Below are 20,992 nucleotides of genomic sequence, written 5' to 3' on the forward strand. Positions count from 1 at the left end.
ACAAACCCTGTAGTACTAAAAGAGTAAGAAGGAGAAACTAACATTAGTAAGAAATTTATTAATGATGAACACCCCAAGGGTGACTGGGGTATAGAAATATGGTCACTTGGTCTTCTCTCGACCGGCAGTAAAACGCTTGCTGAAGTGGGGCGTCCGTTTGGCTGTGCGGGATGTATCAAGTTCGCAGTCACGTCCGTCAGAAGGGGACGTTAAATCCGATGCCTCGTGTAAAGAGAGTGCCACGCTCTTTGCACGTTAAGAACCCTTGCAACAACTCTTTGAGGGGTCCGTAGGTGGCCTGTTGCAATGTCCCTATCCAATATACCCTCATTTTCCAGTGGCAGTCCAAATTTCCCCGACCATCATTCTAGATGGCCTCTATTACAACAACCTACCTATTGTATTTATTGTGAACTTGATCTCGTCCTGAATATGCATGAAATATTTGCCACTGGACGTTAAGCAACCAACAATCAATCAATTAATGATGAAAACTTGTTAATCAATTTTTAGTTTTCTTTGATATTGTCTTCTCGTCGTTTTTAGTTGGTTTTATTTGTCATGGCGTTGATTTATCTTTTTATTTGAAATTCTTTAGGTATCTTCTGTTGATTTTTCAGACATAATGATTAGAAAGAAATGTTTATAGATTTAAATAAGCTGTTAAATAAAGGTGTTCAATATATTAAATGGCTATTCGATATAACTAGTCTTTGTGTAATTTTCATTTAATTTACTATGGTAACTACTTTGAAATGACGAAGGGGAAGATATTACAGAATAAGACTATTTACCTTATTCATAAAAACATGAGCAACACGACGAGTGCAACATGTGGAGCATGATCTGCTTATCTTCTTCTTACCCTTCCGGAACACCTGTGATCAACCCAGTTTTTGGTAGGTGTCATGGTGCTTAGTCTTTAGTTTTATATGTTGTTTCTTGTGTACCTTTGTTTGTCTGCATATTTCCAATCTACGAGTTTGAAAGTTCTTCAGGTATCTTTCGCCTCTCTTCTTTTTGATAATAATAATCAACAATTCTATTGAGCTTATTTTCGATAATGGAAGTGATGAAATTACTTTGCTTCAAGTTTGGAACTTACTTTACTTCAAGTTTGGAACTTACTTTCCTTCAAGTTTGGAACTTACTTTCTTTCAAGTGTAGAACTTACTTTGCTTCAAGTGTAGAACTTACTTTTCTTCAAGTGTAGAACTTACTTTACTTCAAGTGTAGAACTTACTTTACTTCAAGTGTAGAACTTACTCTTCTTCAAGTGTAGAACTTACTTTGCTTCAAGTGTAGAACTTACTTTTCTTCAAGTGTAGAACTTACTTTACTTCAAGTGTAGAAATTACTTTGCTTCAAGTGTAGAACTTACTTTTCTTCAAGTGTAGAACTTACTTTACTTCAAGTGTAGAACTTACTTTACTTCAATACTTTTCTTCAAGTGTAGAACTTACTTTTCTTCAAGTGTAGAACTTACTTTTCTTCAAGTGTAGAACTTACTTTGCTTCAAGTGTAGAACTTACTTTTCTTCAAGTATAGAACTTACTTTGCTTCAAGTGTAGAACTTACTTTGCTTCAAGTGTAGAACTTACTTTTCTTCAAGTGTAGAACTTACTTTGCTTCAAGTGTAGAACTTACTTTTCTTCAAGTGTAGAACTTACTTTGCTTCAAGTGTAGAACTTACTTTACTTCAAGTGTAGAACTTACTTTTCTTCAAGTGTAGAACTTACTTTACTTCAAGTGTAGAACTTACTTTTCTGCAAGTGTAGAACTATTTGTGCTTCAAGTGTAGAACTTACTTTACTTCAAGTGTAGAACGAACTTACTTTGCTTCAAGTGTAGAACTTACTTTACTTCAAGTGTATAAATTACTTTTCTGCAAGTGTAGAATTTGTTTTGCTTCAAGTGTAGAACTTACTTCACTTCAAGTGTAGAACTTACTTTACTTCAAGTGTAGAACTTACTTTTCTTCAAGTGTAGAACTTACTTTTCTTCAAGTGTAGAACTTACTTTGCTTCGAGTGTCATGGCAATAATTGCTGTTGCAATAGGTGCCGAAAAAGAAGTTCCCTGAATACCTGCGCTAGTACAACCTGACTTGATGGTAGTTGTTGTCTGAAATATACAATTCATTACCATATCAAGATTTTGTATAACATCATAGATAAAACCATTTTCTATACTACCTATGGAAGAGACCCAATACATAACAGCTTTTATGTAATACAGGAAATCACAGATATCGCTTTTAAAAATAAGTTTATTACTAGAGAATTAGAATTTATATGAATACTTTATAACCTTAAAATAAATCAATGTTTCATTTCACTTTTTGTGGATTTTAATATGTAAAATAAAGCAGTATTTTGAAAGTTCTCTGCAACGAGTTATGTCATCACCATATCCTATAACATTCTGTTTTCTGTTTGTGTTCGTTAACAACATTTATAAGGAAAAGAAAAAAGACACAAATGTCATCACTGCCAAATCACGTACCAAATATTTATCCATATAACTGCCACCATATGTTGCTGCTAATGCAGGCGCACACACTTCAGAGTAAAATGCATTTTTTCCAATTTGTACACTCGTTATAGCTATTGTGTATATACTGTTCGCATAACCATCAGCATTACAATTATCATCCAATCCACCGTTACCTGCTGAAATAACGTAAATGACGCCCTTTCCGTTTCTTCCCTGAAATAAAAATAAAACATATGTGCGCATAAAAAAACACAAAAAAAGTTACATATGTTGATTCAATCAAAGACTATTATAACTATCTTTCCCTTTGGGTTTTGAAATGTCATGCAACGTCAAATCAAAGAGAGTATGCCAAAAAAGTTATGTTAGTTTTATACTTACTTAGCTGCTTCCAAGTAGGCAGACACCATTGCATGAATTTCGAATTGAGAAACACGCACTGCATACAAAATCTGCTTGAATAGCATTATAGAAAGGTAAATGGTAGCTTTAAAGAAAAAAAGTCTCAAGCAATTATTGTGTTCTCTTTCTGCAAGCATTTGTTAAAACATGTGTATTTAGTAACCGAAAATTTCTGTCAAAGGTGATATTTCAGCGAAAACGACAATCAAATCTTGTTTTAGACAGTTTCATTGTATTTTTCACAATTTAAATTTTATTCTTTTGTCTTTAACTATTTTTATAAATCTTTAAAGGATTTGAGATTATACAAACACTGGTTTTACGTACTGTCGTTACTCCATCGTGAAGCGCTTTCTTAGCTAAATAACCAGGGCCTTCAAATCCACTACCATCGTGGGGTCCCCAGCTATTAGAATATATATCGACATTTGATATATAATGCTTAAAAGCAGTAGCCTCATCTGAATCTACTGTATTATTTATATTATCGTTGGTACCAAGCAACTGCACTCCTGTAAAACAAATTATTTTAAAGTGATACAAAAAAAGTAGACGAAATACATTCCATTCGGAATGCCTTTCAACTTCGTACCTTCGATTTTTGATAGGGTAAGTGTTGCACAGTTTTTACTTTTTCATTGTGTGTTTTATATACTGTTGTTGTTTTTGTTTTTGTTTTTATCTTTTATGCGTCGTCAGTTTATTTTCGCTTTAACAGTTTGCCCTTTGATATGGTTCGCCTCTTTTTAACTATGCTTTTTAATTTTTCTATTGTGAGCTTCACGTATGAGTCTTATGTAGACAAATTGCGCGCCTCACTTGAAACATATAAGTCCTTTGGCCATTTAATTGCAAATTGTTATTCTTTCAGAATTTTCTTCGCTTTATTTATAGCTTTTTTCTCTTCATCGTATTAATGTTTAATGTCCTTTGACTATCTTCCTCTTCTATTTTGTTACGTTTGTTAATGGGTTGGTTATGTGTGTGTGTGTTTTATGCTGCTTTAATTTTGTTGTTAGATATTGATTTCTCATTTAAGACTGTATTTGTTTAAGGTACATTTGTAAGTGTATATAATATTTTATGTGACTCACCTACGATGGTTGAATTATAGGCTACGCCTGGAATACATATATTGTTGTCCCTGACGGCTGCAATTAATCCAGTAACTTTTGTACCGTGGCTGAAATCAACTGTTACATATCAAAACATTTTCATACATAGAGTCATCAGTTATACAAATAAATATATTTGAAAAATTTAAATTCGTTATAAATTATCATTGTTAAAGAGATCTAATGTTATCAATTGGTAAATATTTTTTTGTTGTAATGGGGATGTTCTTATTTTAATTAAACTTTGTATGCATTCCGAACTCGTTAAACTGCATCTGAATATCGAGATAATGTAATGATATGATAATCATACAGGGTCGTCAAATTAATTGTTTCCATAGAAACCAATGTGTCGATATGTAGAGTAAATTAATTCGTCAAATGGTCAAGTAAGCATAACTAATCAGTATCGGGATTTTTCATTGATGTACATTCGGTTCGAATCATTTTGTCCACTCCCGTTCAACTTAACTATATATGATTCAATTGTTTTAATGTTTACTGATCATGAAATATCATTTATTGTTCAGAAAGAAGATATTTGTGTGATGTTTGTCACTACCGTCGCTATAATTGGACAAGAAGAAAATATTGCACTAAATAGAATAAAACAATCTTGTCAGAAATATGACATTTCTATTTCATTCGGTTGTTGTTTTGGGTTTGAGATTTAGATTTTGCTTTTTGATAAATCATTTGCCAATTTAAATATTGCTTGGAGGTCAGGATTTCTGATATTCTAACTTATGCATGAAATAACTGTATGTTAACAATGTTTGGCTCTTCACCATATGTAGTAGGATTTAAAACAGTAAATAAAAAACTGAAAATGTTTCTATAAAATTAAGTGAAAAGTCCCAAATGAAAAGCTAAAGTTGGAAAAAAGCTAAATGTGTAACGAAGCTGAACGTTTGAGCAAAACTAATGAAACAAGCGGACAGAACGTTGGACTCTACATATCGTATAGGGTTTCTGTTTGGTTGGGTTTTTTTTTTTTTTTTTGGTTGGTTCTGATTTTTTGTTTTAATAATGGTAAAAAAAGTTAAATCACAAAAATGTTGAAAATTTTAAAAGGGAAGTCCCTAATCAAATGGCAAAATCGAAAGCTCAAATACATCAAACGAATGAAAAACAACTGTCATATTACTGACTTAGGACAAACATTTTATTATGTAGAAAATGGTGGATTGAACCTGAAAAGCATTTGGTAAATATGTATGTTATGTTATTTTCTTATTTACCCGTCTTTATCTGACTTTGGTTTGGGATCTTTGGCTCCATCACGAAAACTAATACCATGTTCTACATCCTAAAACATCAAAATCAGTAAATGCTTATATATATATTAGAACGTTGGTTTTCCCATTTGAATGGTTTTACACTAGTAATTTTGGGGCCCTTTATAGCTTTTGTTCGGTGTTAGCCAAGGCTCCGTGTTGAAGCTGTACATTGACCTATAATGTTTTACTTATATAAATTGTTATTTGGATGGAGAGTTGTTTCATTGGCACTCACACCACATCTTCTTATAACTATTTACATGTTTACATCTTTATAAATATGTTATGACTACTAATGGAGGTTTTACGTTTTATATCAGTACATGAATCATTTACATTTCTTTCAGTATTATCTCTAAAACAATACAATCTAGATATTTACAACTGTCACAAATGATTTTCCCAAAAATAACGAAGCTATCGAGGGAATAATAAAAAAAAAATGATTGAACTAAAAGTATAAAAAGCATACAAAATTCGTTTTTGTAGAATACATACAACGTTTGGAGAGATATCTGGATGGTCTGTCTGAAGTCCATCATCAACCACAGCAATGATCACCCCTTTGCCGGAGTAGCCAGCATTCCATGCTTCGGATACTTTAAGTGATGGAGAAACATCATCATTCTAAAATTGGTATTGTTACTTTAAATTTCATAGAAAGAAATATTAACAAAAATACCGAACTCAATGTATATAACAAAATAAAAAGAGGAAGTCCATTAAACCCGGCAAAATCAAAAGTTAGATAATACAATCAATGGATTTTTTTACATAAATAAGGCCTTCAGTTTTCTCGTTTGAATTGTTTCACATTGGCTTATCGGGGCCTTTTATAGCTGACTATGCGGTATGGGCTTTGCTCATTGTTGAAGGCCTTACGGTGACTTATAGTTGTTAATGTCTGTTTCATTTTGGTCTGTTGTGGATAGTTGTCTCATTGGAAATCATACCACATCTTCTTTTTTATATAAACCAATTGTTTTTTAAAGTTCTGAAACAATTCGCTGAACAAACTAATCGGTTAATGACACCCAGCTGCCAACATTCTGTACACATACATGATAGACATACATAAATCACAACTAAGTAGAAATTCGATTAAACATGCAAATTAATATGACACTAATATCAATAGTTGCTATTGTAGTTGATAGTAAATTTTAATAAGGCGCCAACATAAAACGTGTTTGTAGTTTATAGACTAAAACAGTAAACAAATAATGAATAAAATACTAGGATAATAAATAACCCACACAGTCAAAAAACAGACAACTAGATGTATATAACCGAGTCATATCAAGAGTAATGCGATCAAGAGGAACAAAATAGACTTAAAACTATAAAGAAATTAACAAGATACACAACTTCAGAACCTAAAATAATTAACTCAAGACTATCGTGTGATATTTTTGAAGTAAACAAAAGTGAGGCGTAATTTACCAAAAGGACATTCAAACTCATGGCTCATGGCTAAAAAAGACAAACAGACAAACAGACAAACACTAGTACACAAAGCACAACATAGAAAAAAAAACTTGGGTGCTCCGGGAGGTTACGATCCTGCTCCACATATGGCACCCGCCTTGTTTTCTTCATAAAATGTTAATGTTGCAATGCGGTTACTGAACAAAGGGATTTCAAGTGGTAACATTGAAGTTGACCAAGGATGTGTTCCAATTGCTGTAACTACAATCTCTTTTAATCAAATGTCAATTTCTCTTCGACTTTAAATGTCTTTTTTCAGAACCTAAAGAACATTGGTTAATTTCAATCATCGCACTCGAAAAAGAAAATAAAAACACGTCACTATCTTTATTACCATATCTTATGACGTTTTAACCAATAACAACGTTTTGGCAGGTGCTTTTAAAAATATAAGCCAGATTGCATTCGATTCTAGCACATTTCAATATGTTAACTATCAGTATTTCATATAGATCATCCCACAGCAATAATGTTAATATAAACAACCAATCGTTATTAAAGCTATGACTTACCAAGTACCATAGATTAGGCCATTCTGGATCTACTGTCCTTGCCACTCTCGTTTGGATTTTTTCTTGTTCTATCCATGAGATCTATAATAGATATGAAACAATTTATGATATATGTATAAGAACTTATTTTTTAGTTATGAAAAAAGTTTTCCTTTAGGTTAATAACTGATGTTTTACAACTAAAGAGTCGCATTAAGTTATGAGTGTGGACAATCCTGATTAACATAAATCAATTACTAGTACATGCAGACAAGCGTATCTAAAGTGTTAATGTTATAATTGTACTATAATACCAAAGGCTATATATATATTCGAGTAGGTTTCATTTATTGCACCTCGTTATAAACAATACAGAGACCCACTTTAATGTTAAACAAAATTTAAATAAAATAAACACAAAACCATCATTGCTGTGATGCAAGATATCAGTATTTGGGAAATTGAAATATGAGAAGGAAAGGTATTGATTTTGAAAAGTTTTTTTAAATTTGCTTATTCTATTGTGATTATCTCATTGTTTTTTGCTTCTTTTATTAGGTCTTTCCACTTTTCTGTGGAAAGACCTATTGTTTTTCTTCTGATTATTTTTTTTTCTTCCGCCTAATTTTGTTCTTGCGATAAACATTTGTTTCGCAATATGTCGCTTAGATATTTTGTATATGATATGGAACAGTTTATGCGCTTTTGAAATTTACCCTGCGTAAACGAATACTTTTCTTTGTAGGAGTTATCTCCCCAAACACTGTTTTCCTTGTTGTCGTATCTCCTTCGCAACCGTAAAAGATTATGACAAATTTATTTTACAAAATTGCTCGTTATATCCTTCGCATGATTTGTCCTATTTTGACCGAAGCGATATGACCGCTCCATATGAGAGTTATTTCCCCTTATGCATCTGATATAAGTGATATGAATTTCTATCTTATAAATCATAAGTGATAGAGACCTAGGATCTTTTGATTTGAGGTCCTTGGTCCCAAAAAATGAAAATTAGGTCAAGGTCAAAGGTCAAGGTCATATTCTAATATTTGAATTTGGCTTATTTTCACTTATATCCAAAGACTGTATAAGATATCAACAAATTATTTTTACTAAATTGTTAGTTGCGACATGTCGTAAGATGTAAATTTTGATTGCAAGCGTACGTTGAATGTAAAAGGGAGTTTTCTCCCCTCTTGTATTTAAAAATACGCGTTTGGTGATATAACTCATTAACTAAATATAATTAAGACCTATGGTCTTTTGATTTGAGGTCCTTGGTTTATGACCTTGAAATTGATCTCAAGGTCATAGCTTAATTTGACGTTCTAGATTTTGACCTTTGCTTTTATTCTATATGTATACATGATAAAGATATACAACTATATCAAACCATTTAACCTTGAAAAAAACCAACCGGAAGTGACTTTTTGTAAACCGGAAGTAGCTATTTTTTTGTACTTTATTAATATAAAAGTATATAGAACCAGATATTTTTGGAATCAGTGTCAAGTAAATATTCAAATATAAACGGAAGTAACATTTTTCAAACCGGAAGTAACAAATTATCTCCCTTATTTAAAAAAAATGTATGGAAACAATATATTTTTGGAATCAGCTTACTAGGAGCTATCATTTGACGATTGAAATGACATTTTAAACTAAGTTTCACAACTTTTCATATCAAAATACATTGTTTTGATGGAAAGACCTTCAATTGTTCTCTGAACAATTGGTTTTTAATTGTTATTGTTCTTTTTCTGATGCAGGATATCAAAACTACACATTGATTTAATCTCCTAAATTATTTATTTATTTATATTTTCTATGTGTACATTATTATTGGAACTTTACATTATGGTACCATTTAAAGATTAAAATGACAGAAATCACTGATGCTTTACATAGATACACAAGATATCAACTACGCATTTTTAATTTAAATTTATGTGCAATGGTTATTATGTTAACAAAATTTTAATTATCATACATGTTTGCAAATTTTTCATTTTCCTATCTTACCTCTTGTTTTCGTCTTAGAATTTCAACATCCGGGTCTTCGTTCAAAGAGCTTATCTTTTCTTTAGTATTTGTCTGTCGTATTTTGGCTTTGATATATCTGGTTTTACCTATCCACAACTAATTAAAGAGATTTCCAAGAAAAAAAATAGCATAAGGATGTAGATTCTATTTATATATGATATGGTGGTTCCCTAGCTACTTAAATTCAGATTTAATCCAGACACAAAAAACAACAACTTTGAAAACATTCGATTACTTTGTTTCCTTTTTTTAAATAAATGCATGCTGTGCAAATTGGGTTTTTTGTTCGCTTTCTGTTTTTGTTTGTTTTCTACTATGTTTCTGATAAATTGTGAGTTGTTTTATATTTTGGTGTATTTGGTTTTTTTTTTGTGTAAAGTACATTCTTCATACTCTTTCGAATCACATGAGATCGTTCCAGGCGTTTCATTGGGATCGTGATGCTGAGTGTCAATTGTCTATGTGGAGTTGTGTACACTGTTATTTGTCAATTGATACTTTGCTGTGATTAAGAATATAAAACAGTGTAAAAGAGGGACGAAAGATACCAAAGGGACAGTCAAACTCATAAATCTAAAACAAACTGACAACGCCATGGCTAAAAATGAAAACGACAAACAGAAAAACAATAGTACACATGACACAACATAGAAAACTAAAGAATAAACAACACGAACCCCACCAAAAACTAGGGGTGATCTCAGGTGCTTCGGAAGGGTAAGCTGATCCTGCTCCACATGTGGCACCCGTCGTGTTGCTTATGTGATTACAAATCCGGTAAACTGCTTAATTCTATTTTTTTACATTCAAACCTTTTATAACACGATGTTGACTGTTGTAACCCTATTTTTGACATTTTAAACTTTTACCTCTGTTTGTTTTGCTCACACATTGTATTCCTGTATTCATACAATTTTACGCGACTGTCATACAAATGAGAGGTTTAGCTAGCTATAAAACAAGAATTAATCCATCATTTTCTACATAGGCAAATGTCTGTACCAAGTTAGTAATAGGATAGTTAATTACCATTCGCATTAGGTGTTTGCGCTTTTGATTTTGCCATTTGATAATGGACTTTCAGTTTTGATTTTTTTCTTAGAAATCGTCATTTTACTTTTTTTTTGTCTTAAATAACGTTAAATCACAGATCCAATGGAACCTTTAACCAGCATATACGTATTGACTTTATGTGTTTAGTCTCATCCAAACAATTGTGTTTGTCATTTTCCCACTGACGCCATATATGTATACAAATGTTCAAGTTGACTTTTGGTTTGATATATAGATGTGTTTCTCTATAGGTGAAGCCCGGTTGTATTCATTTGTATAGTTATTGTGTAAGTGATGTATATATGTACCATGCAATTATCTTCTTTACATCAACGTGATACTAACCAAATTGTCTGTATAAACCTAAATATAATTTGGGTCTAAGAACACTAACGCATAAAATCGTATTTGTTAAATTTCCCACTGCTATCATGTGTGATATGATTGTTCCTTTCTACTCTTTTATATAGGATTTGTACCTTCTCATATAGATTTCAAGGGATACTTAAAATTTACTTATATTACGTTTTGAACGAATCAGACAAATGCATTTGGGATTATTTCACATTTTGATTATCTCATTACTTGGTATAGTATGTAGCTATATTTGAAAAATATATCCCGTCACCCATTATAAAATTGAGAAAGGAAATGGTGAATATGTCAAAGCGACAACCACCCGACCATAGAGCAAACAACAGCCGAAGGCAACCAATGGGTCTTCAATGCAGCGAGAATTCCCGCACCCGTAGGTGTCCCTCAGCCGGCCCCTAAAATATGCATAATAGTACAGTGACAATGGACGCCATACTAAACTCCGAATTATACACAAGAAACCAAAATTTAAAATCATACAAGACTAACAAAGGCCAGAGGCTCCTGACTTGGGACAGGCGCAAAATTGCGCGGGGTTAAACATGTTTATGAGATCTCAACCCTCCCCCTATACCTCTAGCCAATGTAGAAAAGTAAAAGAATAACAATACGCACATTAAAATTCAGTTCAAGAGAAGTCCGAGTCTGATGTCAAAAGATGTAACAAAAGAAAATAAATAAAATGACAATAATACATAAATAACAACAGACTACTAGCAGTTAACTGACATGCCAGCTCCAGACCTCAATTAAACTGATTGAAAGATTATGTCTTCATCATATGAATATCAGGTACAATCCCTCCCGTTAGGGGTTAAGTATCATACTATCATAAAATATATGAGAAGAACATAACCCGTGTCATGCCAACAACTGTTTTTTTTTAAGAAATAAATGTGTTTAGTTCCGATGCAAAGACCCTATCAGTGAATCAATGTTAAAGCCAAAATAACCATAATGCATTTATAGTTCCAATCTTTTCCGTTGAGTATACGAGTAATTTCAACTCCACCGATATCTATACTAATATGTTGTATTAAAGAGGCAAACGATACCGAAGTAACATTCAAACGTACCCATCTAAAACGGACTTACAAGGATACACAAAAAAGAACGACAAACGGTCAGAAGACAAACAACAGTATACAATACACAAAATATAGAAAAATAAAGACTAATCAACACTAACTCAACCACAAACCTAGGCATGCTAGAAGAATAACCAGATTTTGCTCTACATGTGGTATGATATCTGGGGTTGAAGTCATAAAACTTTGCTCAGTGCTCTGAGCACAAAAATCATGCTCGAAATATGAAATCCATTATTTTGATTGGTTGATTCTTGAGTCTGAGTACAAAAATCGTACTCGATAAGTTTCATGACCACAAGGCCTGGTACTCGAAATTTGTAAAAGACCTATGTCACCTTGACTCTGATTTACATTTCCTGGTTAGAGCTATCAAACAGTAACAAGGAAGTTTAACATGTTACGTGAATCAATGAAAAAATATAAATATTGGTCTACAACTAATTAAAAACTAACTAAGATTGCTCTGTTTTATTTCTTTCTTAATAAATCTTAATGATTATTGCTTAAAGATGTTCTTACCTGTCCGATGTATTGGAACTGTGGATATTCCGTATCAAACCATGTTTCGGGATATTCGTCCCTGGTTGAGGTTAACACAACTCTATTTGAAAAGACTCCAGTTTCACTTAAATGTACACATATTGGAACGCGCGCGTTAAAGAGTAAAAAAACGAGGAAAATATGTTTCATCTTGTTCAATATTTTGGCGTATTTCGCTATGAACTATTGTATGTCGTCGATTTATATCAGGTGATTTAAGTTTGTATTTTGCATAGCCAGATATTTTATCGTGAAAAAAAGATTAAAGGCCGTTTTCGTTGCATGAACATTGATATAAATATAAGGTTGTACTTTTGTAATTGAATATTTCGATTTGAAAATCTTTAAAAATTATTTTTCAATGTTCACTGTGTAATTTTTAACAAATTCTATATATCTGATTATAACTGTAAATGTCATTTAAATGTTAGGCTTATTTTTTTTATTTCGTAACAGATGTGTTAGACTCACCAGTGGCGCTCGAATCAAAACTATTGGAATGTCAAAACAAATACAAAATTGAGGAGCATTGAAAACACCCCGTCGCGAACATTTGTTACATGTAATACTAGAGTGTTGACTACTGGGATGGTAACATCTATTGGGACGTTGTAAAAAAATATTAAAATTTCTCCGCTTTTAATTTGGTATCCTAGACACGCGTCTAAATAAGACTCACCGGTGGAACTCAAATCAACACAATTAGAAAGCCAAACCAAACACAACGTTGAAACCTATAATAAAGACAATAATAAAACATAATACAGAGTGACTCCTTTTTGTGGAAATTTGCTACAATCGGATTCATGTAAACTAAGACCTCGCTATCATTGTAGATTTATATTTTATCTAAAGGTATGTCTGGACAGGTACTTGAAAATGAATGAAAACCCCTTATGTCCATATGTATCAAATAAAAATTCGTTTTGAGCGATTACAACCCATGGATTTACCGTCTTAAATATCATCACACACTTTTGTCTTGTATTAACACAAGAAACGAGAGAATAATTTGTGTCAGCCGCTTTCGTTGTTTGTCAGAAGAAATGATCCAAGAACTCAACAGGGGGATGATTGTTGGTTGTATGATTAATTTACTATTTCATTTGATTACTAGTATTCGTTGATAAAATTAAGAAATTTTAAAACAAAACAAAAAGGTTCTTACAACATCAAGTAAAGTTATTTTTGTAGTTTTGGCTATTTTATTTTTTATTTCTGAAGAAAACAGTCATATAGAAACAGCAACATGTGTTGGTAGATCTTTTAGTTGATGTTATAAAAGCAGACGAAATATCAAACACCATACAACTAACATGAATAATTCGCAGTAACAGCTATTTCACATTCACAAGAGGTAATATATTTTCTCCTTCATAAGAAGCAGTAATATCTTTAAGGGTTTGGTTATATGGACAGTGATCGAGTCTTATAGAAAGGTGTATATGTTTTGCAATCAATAAGGAGGTTGTACAGTCATTATTTTTGAGATTGATATATGTTTTAATGCTGGAATCCAATTTTTATACGAAAGGACACAAATTTGATAAAGTGCTTTCATGTTGTCAGCTCCTGGTATGACGTTCTGTCGGTAGGGACGAAGAGCACGGGCATATTAAACGATATGATGTCGACAGCGGCATAACATTATTTTTTTATTTTTTTTGTACAAAAATGTTTTAGTTTATCAAACAAATTTTATTTAAAGATGCCTTAACACATTACAATCCTATAATTCAGGGCCTGGGTATACTTGATATACATATAACAATGTGTTATAGTCAGCATAGCGACAGAGTGCATTACGAAAATGTTAAACAGTGTATAATACAGGTCCCAGAATGAATTTCTGTGGAACTCTTCATATCCATTTTTCAACGAACTATAATTTGTAACTACTCTGACATGCTGTTTTCTGTATTTTCTGACAAACCATGCAAACTAGAAAATTTGATTATATCAGTAACAGTACGATCATGGGATAGAAAGTTTAATGAAGCTGAAAGGCAAATAAGCACAGACGAATATATAAAAAAGAAGATGTGGTATGATTGCCAATGAGACAACTATCCACAAAAGACCAAAATAACACAGACATTAACAACTATAGGTCACCGTACGGCCTTCAACAATGAGCAAAGCTCATACATCATAGTGAGCTATAAAAGGCCCCGATTAGACAATGTAAAACAATTCAAACGAGAAAACTAACGGCCTTATTTATGTAATGATTGTTTTCTCTCATAGATTTCAAGCATCCGAAGCACTTTTTTCTACTGATTCACCTTCATCAGAATAAGGCTAAAAACCAAACATTTGAAAGCCAGATTTATATGTAGAAACGTTACATATTTGTTTTGTAATCAAAGGGACCTACGTATTATAGTATACCGTTGTCCGTCAGTTAAAAAGTAAGTGTCCAAAAACAGGGAAATCTCCCCCTTTTTAATGGATATCATGAAATCCCATAACTCGGAAACATAATGATGTACAAATTTTGGGTTAATGTCCGAAATGTTCAGTGACGACTGACGGACAACGGTATACTATAATACGTACGTAAACGCCGGGCATAAAAAAAAACGGAAAATGTTCGTGCATGGGACACCGGCATAAATTTATTTCATCTTGATCCCTTTTTTTATCAAAATTCTGTCTTTTCCAATAAAAAAAAAACGACATTGCATGGTCATCGACCAATTATGACGTGCATGTTCTAAATGAAACTATTATATTATTTGGTGGAATTTTTATGTTTTTTAAGGTATTCAGTCACGGAGATTTCTTCAAAACTTTAAGTGTTACGCGGGACAAGGAAATAATATTCGCAAATGAAGGTTTCATTGATTTTACGTAAAGAAAAAGGCTGTTACATAATCAAAATTGCTAAATTATGAAAGAAGAATTTAAACGCTTTAAATGATATCTATTACACTTTAGGATATCAATTTTAATGTTTATAAATTAATGCCATGAATCGACAGTAAGTCCTGTCGTCGATTACTTACTTACTTACTTAATGATACTTAATGATGTTTTCCGGTACAGGATCCTCACGGTTCCTCTTCACCAGACTCATATAATTGAATATTATCTCCATTATTTCTGATGCTGCTTCCGGTTAATTCAGCTCGATAATCAGAATAATAGATTTCTTCGTACTCCCAGTATCTATCTAGTCTATTTTTGAATGAGTTTATAGATGGCGCTTTAGTTACTTTATCTGGTAACTTGTTCCATAATTTGGCTATTCTTACAGAAAAACTGTTTTTCCTCAGACTTGTTTTGAATCGTTGGTGAATGATTTTATTACTGTTTACTCTTGTGCTATGTCTATTTTCAGTGCTTGAAATTAATTTAAGGAATGAACTCGTTTCTGGATCGTAATTACCATTTAGTATCTTATATGTCTCAATCATGTCCCCTCGGACCCTTCTATATGACAATGTTGGCAGCTTAAGTTTTTTCAGTCTTTCTGGGTAGCTCAGTTTATTGAATCCTGGTATCTGTCGTGTTGCCCTTTTTTGTACATTTTCGATTTTGTCGATGGATTTCTTTTTAAAAGGTGACCATACAGAGCTAGCATAGTCTAAGTGTGTTCGCACTAATGTTTTGTATAGAGGTATGAAGATTTTTTCGTTTAAGTTTTTAAATGTCCTTCTAATTGCGGCAAAAGTTGAATTAGCTTTGTTCACTTTTTCGCATATGTGTCTTTCAAAGGTTAGATCTTCATCAATTACTACTCCAATATCTTTCTCTTCTTGACATTTACTTATATCATGACCTAATAGTTTGTAACTTGTCTTTTCTTCTCTTACCCCTCTACTTATATTTATGTGTTTGCATTTTTCTGGATGGAACTTCAACAGCCATGTATCACTCCATTTCTCGAGTATTTTTAGATCATCTTGCAATATAGTTCGATCTGTTTTGCTTTCAATAATTCTAAAGATTTTTGTGTCATCCGCGAATAAGTAGGCATCTGATGTCACGTAATCTGGCAAATCATTTATGTATAGAACAAATAACAGGGGACCTAATACTGAGCCTTGTGGAATTCCTGATGTTACATCTTTCCACTCTGATGTTTCCCCATTAACTCAAACTCGTTGTTTTCTATACGATAGAAAATCTGTAATCCACTCTAGGAATGGATTAGTTATCCCAAAATTTTCGATTTTCTTAACGAGTCGTCTGTGGGGTACTGTATCAAAGGCTTTCATGAAGTCTGTATATATGCAGTCAATCTCATAGCCATTGTCTATAGCTTCTGTCCATTTGTCTATTACCTCTAATAGTTGTAGTGATGTCGATCTCCCAGAGATAAATCCGTATTGTTTGTTTGAAAATAGTTTATTTTCTTTCATGTAATTAATTATATGTTCTCTTATTATTTTCTCCATTATTTTACAGACGACTGATGTGAGACTTACTGGTCTATAATTTTTAGCTTGTGATTTATTCCCTTTTTTGAATATTGCACTCACTAGGGCGCTTTTCCAATCCTTTGGAACTACTTTTTGTGTTAAAGATTGGCTAAAAATGATGCCAAGTGGTTCAGCTATACCTTCTTTGACTTCAAACAGCAGTCTTGGGTGTAAATTATCAGGGCCGGGTGATTTATCCGTTTTTATTTTCTGTAGGTGTTTCAAAACCAAATCAGTGTCAATATTTAGTTCCTCTATTTTTTTTATCTAATGGAATATGCTTAGGCTCTGGAATATTGCCTTGTGGTTCATTTTTGAATACGCTTGTAAAATATTCTGATAGTATCTCAGCCTTTTGTTTATTGTCATCTGTTTTTTCGGATTTTACATCTTCTGTATCTACATGTAGGTCCCCTATACCTTCCCTGGTCTTTGATTTGGATTTTATATAGCTCCATATAGCCTTTGGGTTTCTTTTGGCATTTTCAGATAATCCTTTATCGAATAATTTCTTTTGTTTATTGACTGATGTTTTGGCCTGGTTTCTGACTTTATTGTATCTGGATCTTGTTTAGTTATAATTTTTTTGGATAGAATATTTTTCCTTCTAATTAACTCTCTCGTCTTTTTATCTATTGGGAATACATTTCTCTTTTTTCCTATTTGTGTCATAGTTTTTGTTGGTACAAATCTGCTCTCTAATTCTTTTAAAATGGTTAAAAAATAATTCCTATTTTTATCAATGGAATTTTCCGCATTTAGCTTATTTTGCCAATCTATTTTATTCAGCTCTTGAATAAATTCTTTGTAATTTCCATGATTGTACAGATTAGCTATTTTCGGTGCTCTTTTTATATTTACATAACAGTTAAAATCAAAGGATAGGACGCAGTGGTCACTTTTTCCAAGCGGGCTCATATATTCTAGGTTTGAAATCATCTCTTCTTCATTTGTGATTAGTAAATCAAGTGTATGGGGTGTGTCAGCTCCTCTCCATCGTGTTGGTTTTGTTGTATGTTGGTACAGAAAATTATCTTGTAGTGCTTCCAGAAAATTATTTTCAGTGCTGTTTGGTCTATCCCCCTTTGTGTTCCATGTTTCCCAGTTTATTTCAGGATAATTAAAATCTCCCATAATGAGTATGTGTGAGTACCCCATATCTGTTGCCTCTGACATTAGTCTACATACATTAAAAGGCCTCTTCCTTCATCTGACTTTATGTTTTTCTCAAACATTTTGTAATTTCCTACCTCTGGTATTGAATATTCCGCTGTTGATGGTTTATATCTATTAGCTTTCGGTTTTACTTCTGTTATACCAATGATATTTGGTTTGTTGTCTCTTGTACGAACGATCAATTCTGACATTTTGTTGAATAGCTGATCCGCATTAGTATAAAAACAGTTCAATTTTGGTAGAACTGTAAAGTTATTTACATTGCCGTTAAAAACCTTTCCCTTCTTTTGTACATTTATATTTACATTTTTTGTCTCTCTTTTCACCTTTTTATTTTTACTACTTTCCTCGCCCATGGCGGTCCCCGCACTTTGAACAGGAAGTCCCCCGAGTTGTTTTCTTGAAGTTTTTTTGCCTCAGCCCACAGTCTCTTTTCTTCTTCTCTCTCACTTTTAGTTAGGTCATTGCTTACATTTACTTTTTGGTATTTGGGATATGATCTAATATAATGCATGTTTCTAAATAGGGTTAGTTTTGAGTCTATGCTCTTCAAATGGACTAATAGAGGTCTATTTGTTTTTTCTTTATCATATTTCCCTAGTCTTTGTGTTTTTCTGATGTTTTCAATATCCAATGTTATCTTGGCATCTTTAAAGAGTTGGACTATATTCTCTACATCATGTTCTATTCTCTCTTGTTTATTTTCCGACTCATTTTCTGTTATCCCAAATATGATCAGATTATTTTCCCTTGTTTTTCTCTCATTTATTTCCTCTAGTACTGTGGTTACTGTTCCTTGATTTGGTAGCACTCCACCTTCAATATCCTCGGATACAACATTAGCTACTGCCCCTCCATTTAATGCTTCTTCTTTAGCTATTTCTCTTATTCTTTCCTCGTCACATTTGTGTTTTATAATCTCCTGGCTAACTATATCTCTTACTTCTTCTTTATCACATTTCTTTTCTATTGTGATTTCTATATCATTTATTCTTTGCTCATAGTTGTCCATGATCTCTCGGCATCTCTCTTCGATTTTCAGATCAGTAACTATGTGTTCTTCAACTACTTGTCTAAATGGGGCGCAGAACCACATTGTGTCTGAGTTGCTTAATATTTCCTATTCAGTTTTTGATTTATTTAAGCATTTTATGCAAAAATGCTCTTTACATCTTTGACATTCAAGGAGTTTAGCGTCTTCATTTTTATATATCTTTTGGCATATTTTGCATTCCCATGGGTCTTCCTTTTTTTGATCGCTTGTTACATTTGAAGTAGATTTATTCCTTCTTGTTGCCATATCTACTACTATAGTTAATTTATTTATTTTTATATAGGGCTTCCCTAAATGAAAATAAATTATTTTTTTTTTTTTATTTCATATAATAGAGCTTCTCTATTGTTAAAGTAAGAAATGAGTTATTAATATTTTTATCTAGTATTTTAAAATTTAGGGCTTCCCTTAAATAAAATTTCTCTAGATAATATTATTTATTTTCCTGATATTAGATAGAGCTTCTCTCTCTATAATTTTTTTTCTAAGCTTGTTGTCCCTTTATTCCGCTCTTTCCTATGTCCAATATTAGGGCTTCCCTAATAGAATTGATCGTTAAGTTGTAATCTCCTTTCTATTTATCAGGACGAATAGGGCTTCCCTATTCGAACTAAATAAGTATGAAGTATGTTAATGCTAGATAGAGCTTCTCCATCTATTTCTAGGCCCCCTGTAAATTATTCTTACTTGTTCTATACTTAGTTTTGCTAGCTATCTCTGTATGGTCTTTTATGTTGTTAATTCCTAGAAAAACAGGGCTTCCCTATTTTTCTAATATTTTTATTCACTTTTTAATTAACTTTTTATTCTATGATATAATAGGGCTTCCCTATTCTTTTTATTGGTTGAGTGATGTTGTTGATTTTCCTCTTTTCTTTATAATTAAGGCTTCCTTAATTATATTTCGCAGATTAATTATTTCGGATCTAGTATGTTAAACAAGGCTTCCTTATTTAACTATTTTTTTTGTTTTTATTGTCTATTTTGCTGGCTATTTATTTAACATCCTTGCTCTGACAGTTCAAGTGCTAAATCTATGAATTTCAGCATCCACAATTTATTTACAGCTCTTATGGGATGTACTCCGTCCGATGTTAGGTTGAAATTCTTTCTATATTTAACTTTCGTGTCTCTTTTTGTCTTGTTTGAAAGGATAAAATCCTGAGAAATTCTTGGTGTAGAATAAAGGCGGTTGATCAATTTTAGGTGATCGTTAAAGTAGTCAATCTGTTCACTTAGTTCTTTGTCTATGTTTGTTGCCAATTGGACTTTTCTGTGACCTTTGGTGGCTTTATTTACCAGGAGTGACGGATATGTCTTTTTTTACTATTCACAATTAAGTTAATTGAATCTTTAGGTTTATTGACCCTTGTGATCGAATAGTATGGACACTCTATAAAAAGCACTGTGGCAGATGGTTTGTTGTTATGATTTGTTGTTTGAGATCCCTATATTGTGTTAAAGTTTCTTCTATATTTTGATACGGTGATTTTCTAAACTGGATGGTTTTGTTTTTCTTCTGTGTAATTTCACATGTACCTAGCCAGATCAGTATTATTTGATGATCCAAGTCTTTCACCGTGTCTATGAGTGATTTAATGTGTTTTTTGTTGTCGATCGATCCTCCTCTCTTATACAACACTTTAAATTTCTGCCCAATTGATTCTGGGATATATTCTTTTAGACCCACCCCTTTGCTGTCCGTGAACAAGATAGTGTCTCTTCCCAGGTGTGCTCCCCTAACCCTTTGGTATATCTTTTTTCTCTCTTTAATTATCTTCCTCACAGACATATATATAATGATTGTTACTACGACTGTATATTAATTTAATAGACTATAGCACAAGCGGTGTAAATGAAAAATAGGGCTTCCCTATTTTTTTGTACACAAACAGTATTGTTCTAGGCGAACGCAAAACGAAGTATCTAAATACAAAATATAATGATAGGGCTTCCCTATAA

At 32.4% G+C, this 20,992-nt stretch overlaps 1 protein-coding gene across 2 annotated transcripts in view; it reads right to left on the reverse strand.

The window, feature by feature from the left end:
• LOC139497207 (neuroendocrine convertase 2-like) overlaps positions 1 to 12,628 on the reverse strand; it is a 28,538-nt gene extending 15,910 nt beyond the window's left edge. For both annotated transcript variants that reach the window (XM_071285320.1, XM_071285321.1), the window contains exons 1-9: positions 12,353 to 12,628; positions 9,294 to 9,410; positions 7,293 to 7,373; positions 5,791 to 5,919; positions 5,254 to 5,321; positions 3,992 to 4,080; positions 3,225 to 3,409; positions 2,505 to 2,708; positions 2,020 to 2,123 (exon numbers count right to left, since the gene is read on the reverse strand). In XM_071285320.1, the coding sequence (XP_071141421.1) occupies positions 2,020 to 2,123; positions 2,505 to 2,708; positions 3,225 to 3,409; positions 3,992 to 4,080; positions 5,254 to 5,321; positions 5,791 to 5,919; positions 7,293 to 7,373; positions 9,294 to 9,410; positions 12,353 to 12,523 (1,148 nt within the window). In that variant the 5' untranslated portion in view covers positions 12,524 to 12,628. The remainder of the gene's footprint in view (positions 1 to 2,019; positions 2,124 to 2,504; positions 2,709 to 3,224; positions 3,410 to 3,991; positions 4,081 to 5,253; positions 5,322 to 5,790; positions 5,920 to 7,292; positions 7,374 to 9,293; positions 9,411 to 12,352) is intronic.
• Between the last annotated feature and the right edge of the window lie 8,364 nt (positions 12,629 to 20,992).

This window comes from Mytilus edulis, chromosome 12 (genome assembly GCF_963676685.1).
Source record: "Mytilus edulis chromosome 12, xbMytEdul2.2, whole genome shotgun sequence".
In the NCBI taxonomy this organism is placed as follows: Eukaryota; Metazoa; Mollusca; class Bivalvia; order Mytilida; family Mytilidae; genus Mytilus; species Mytilus edulis.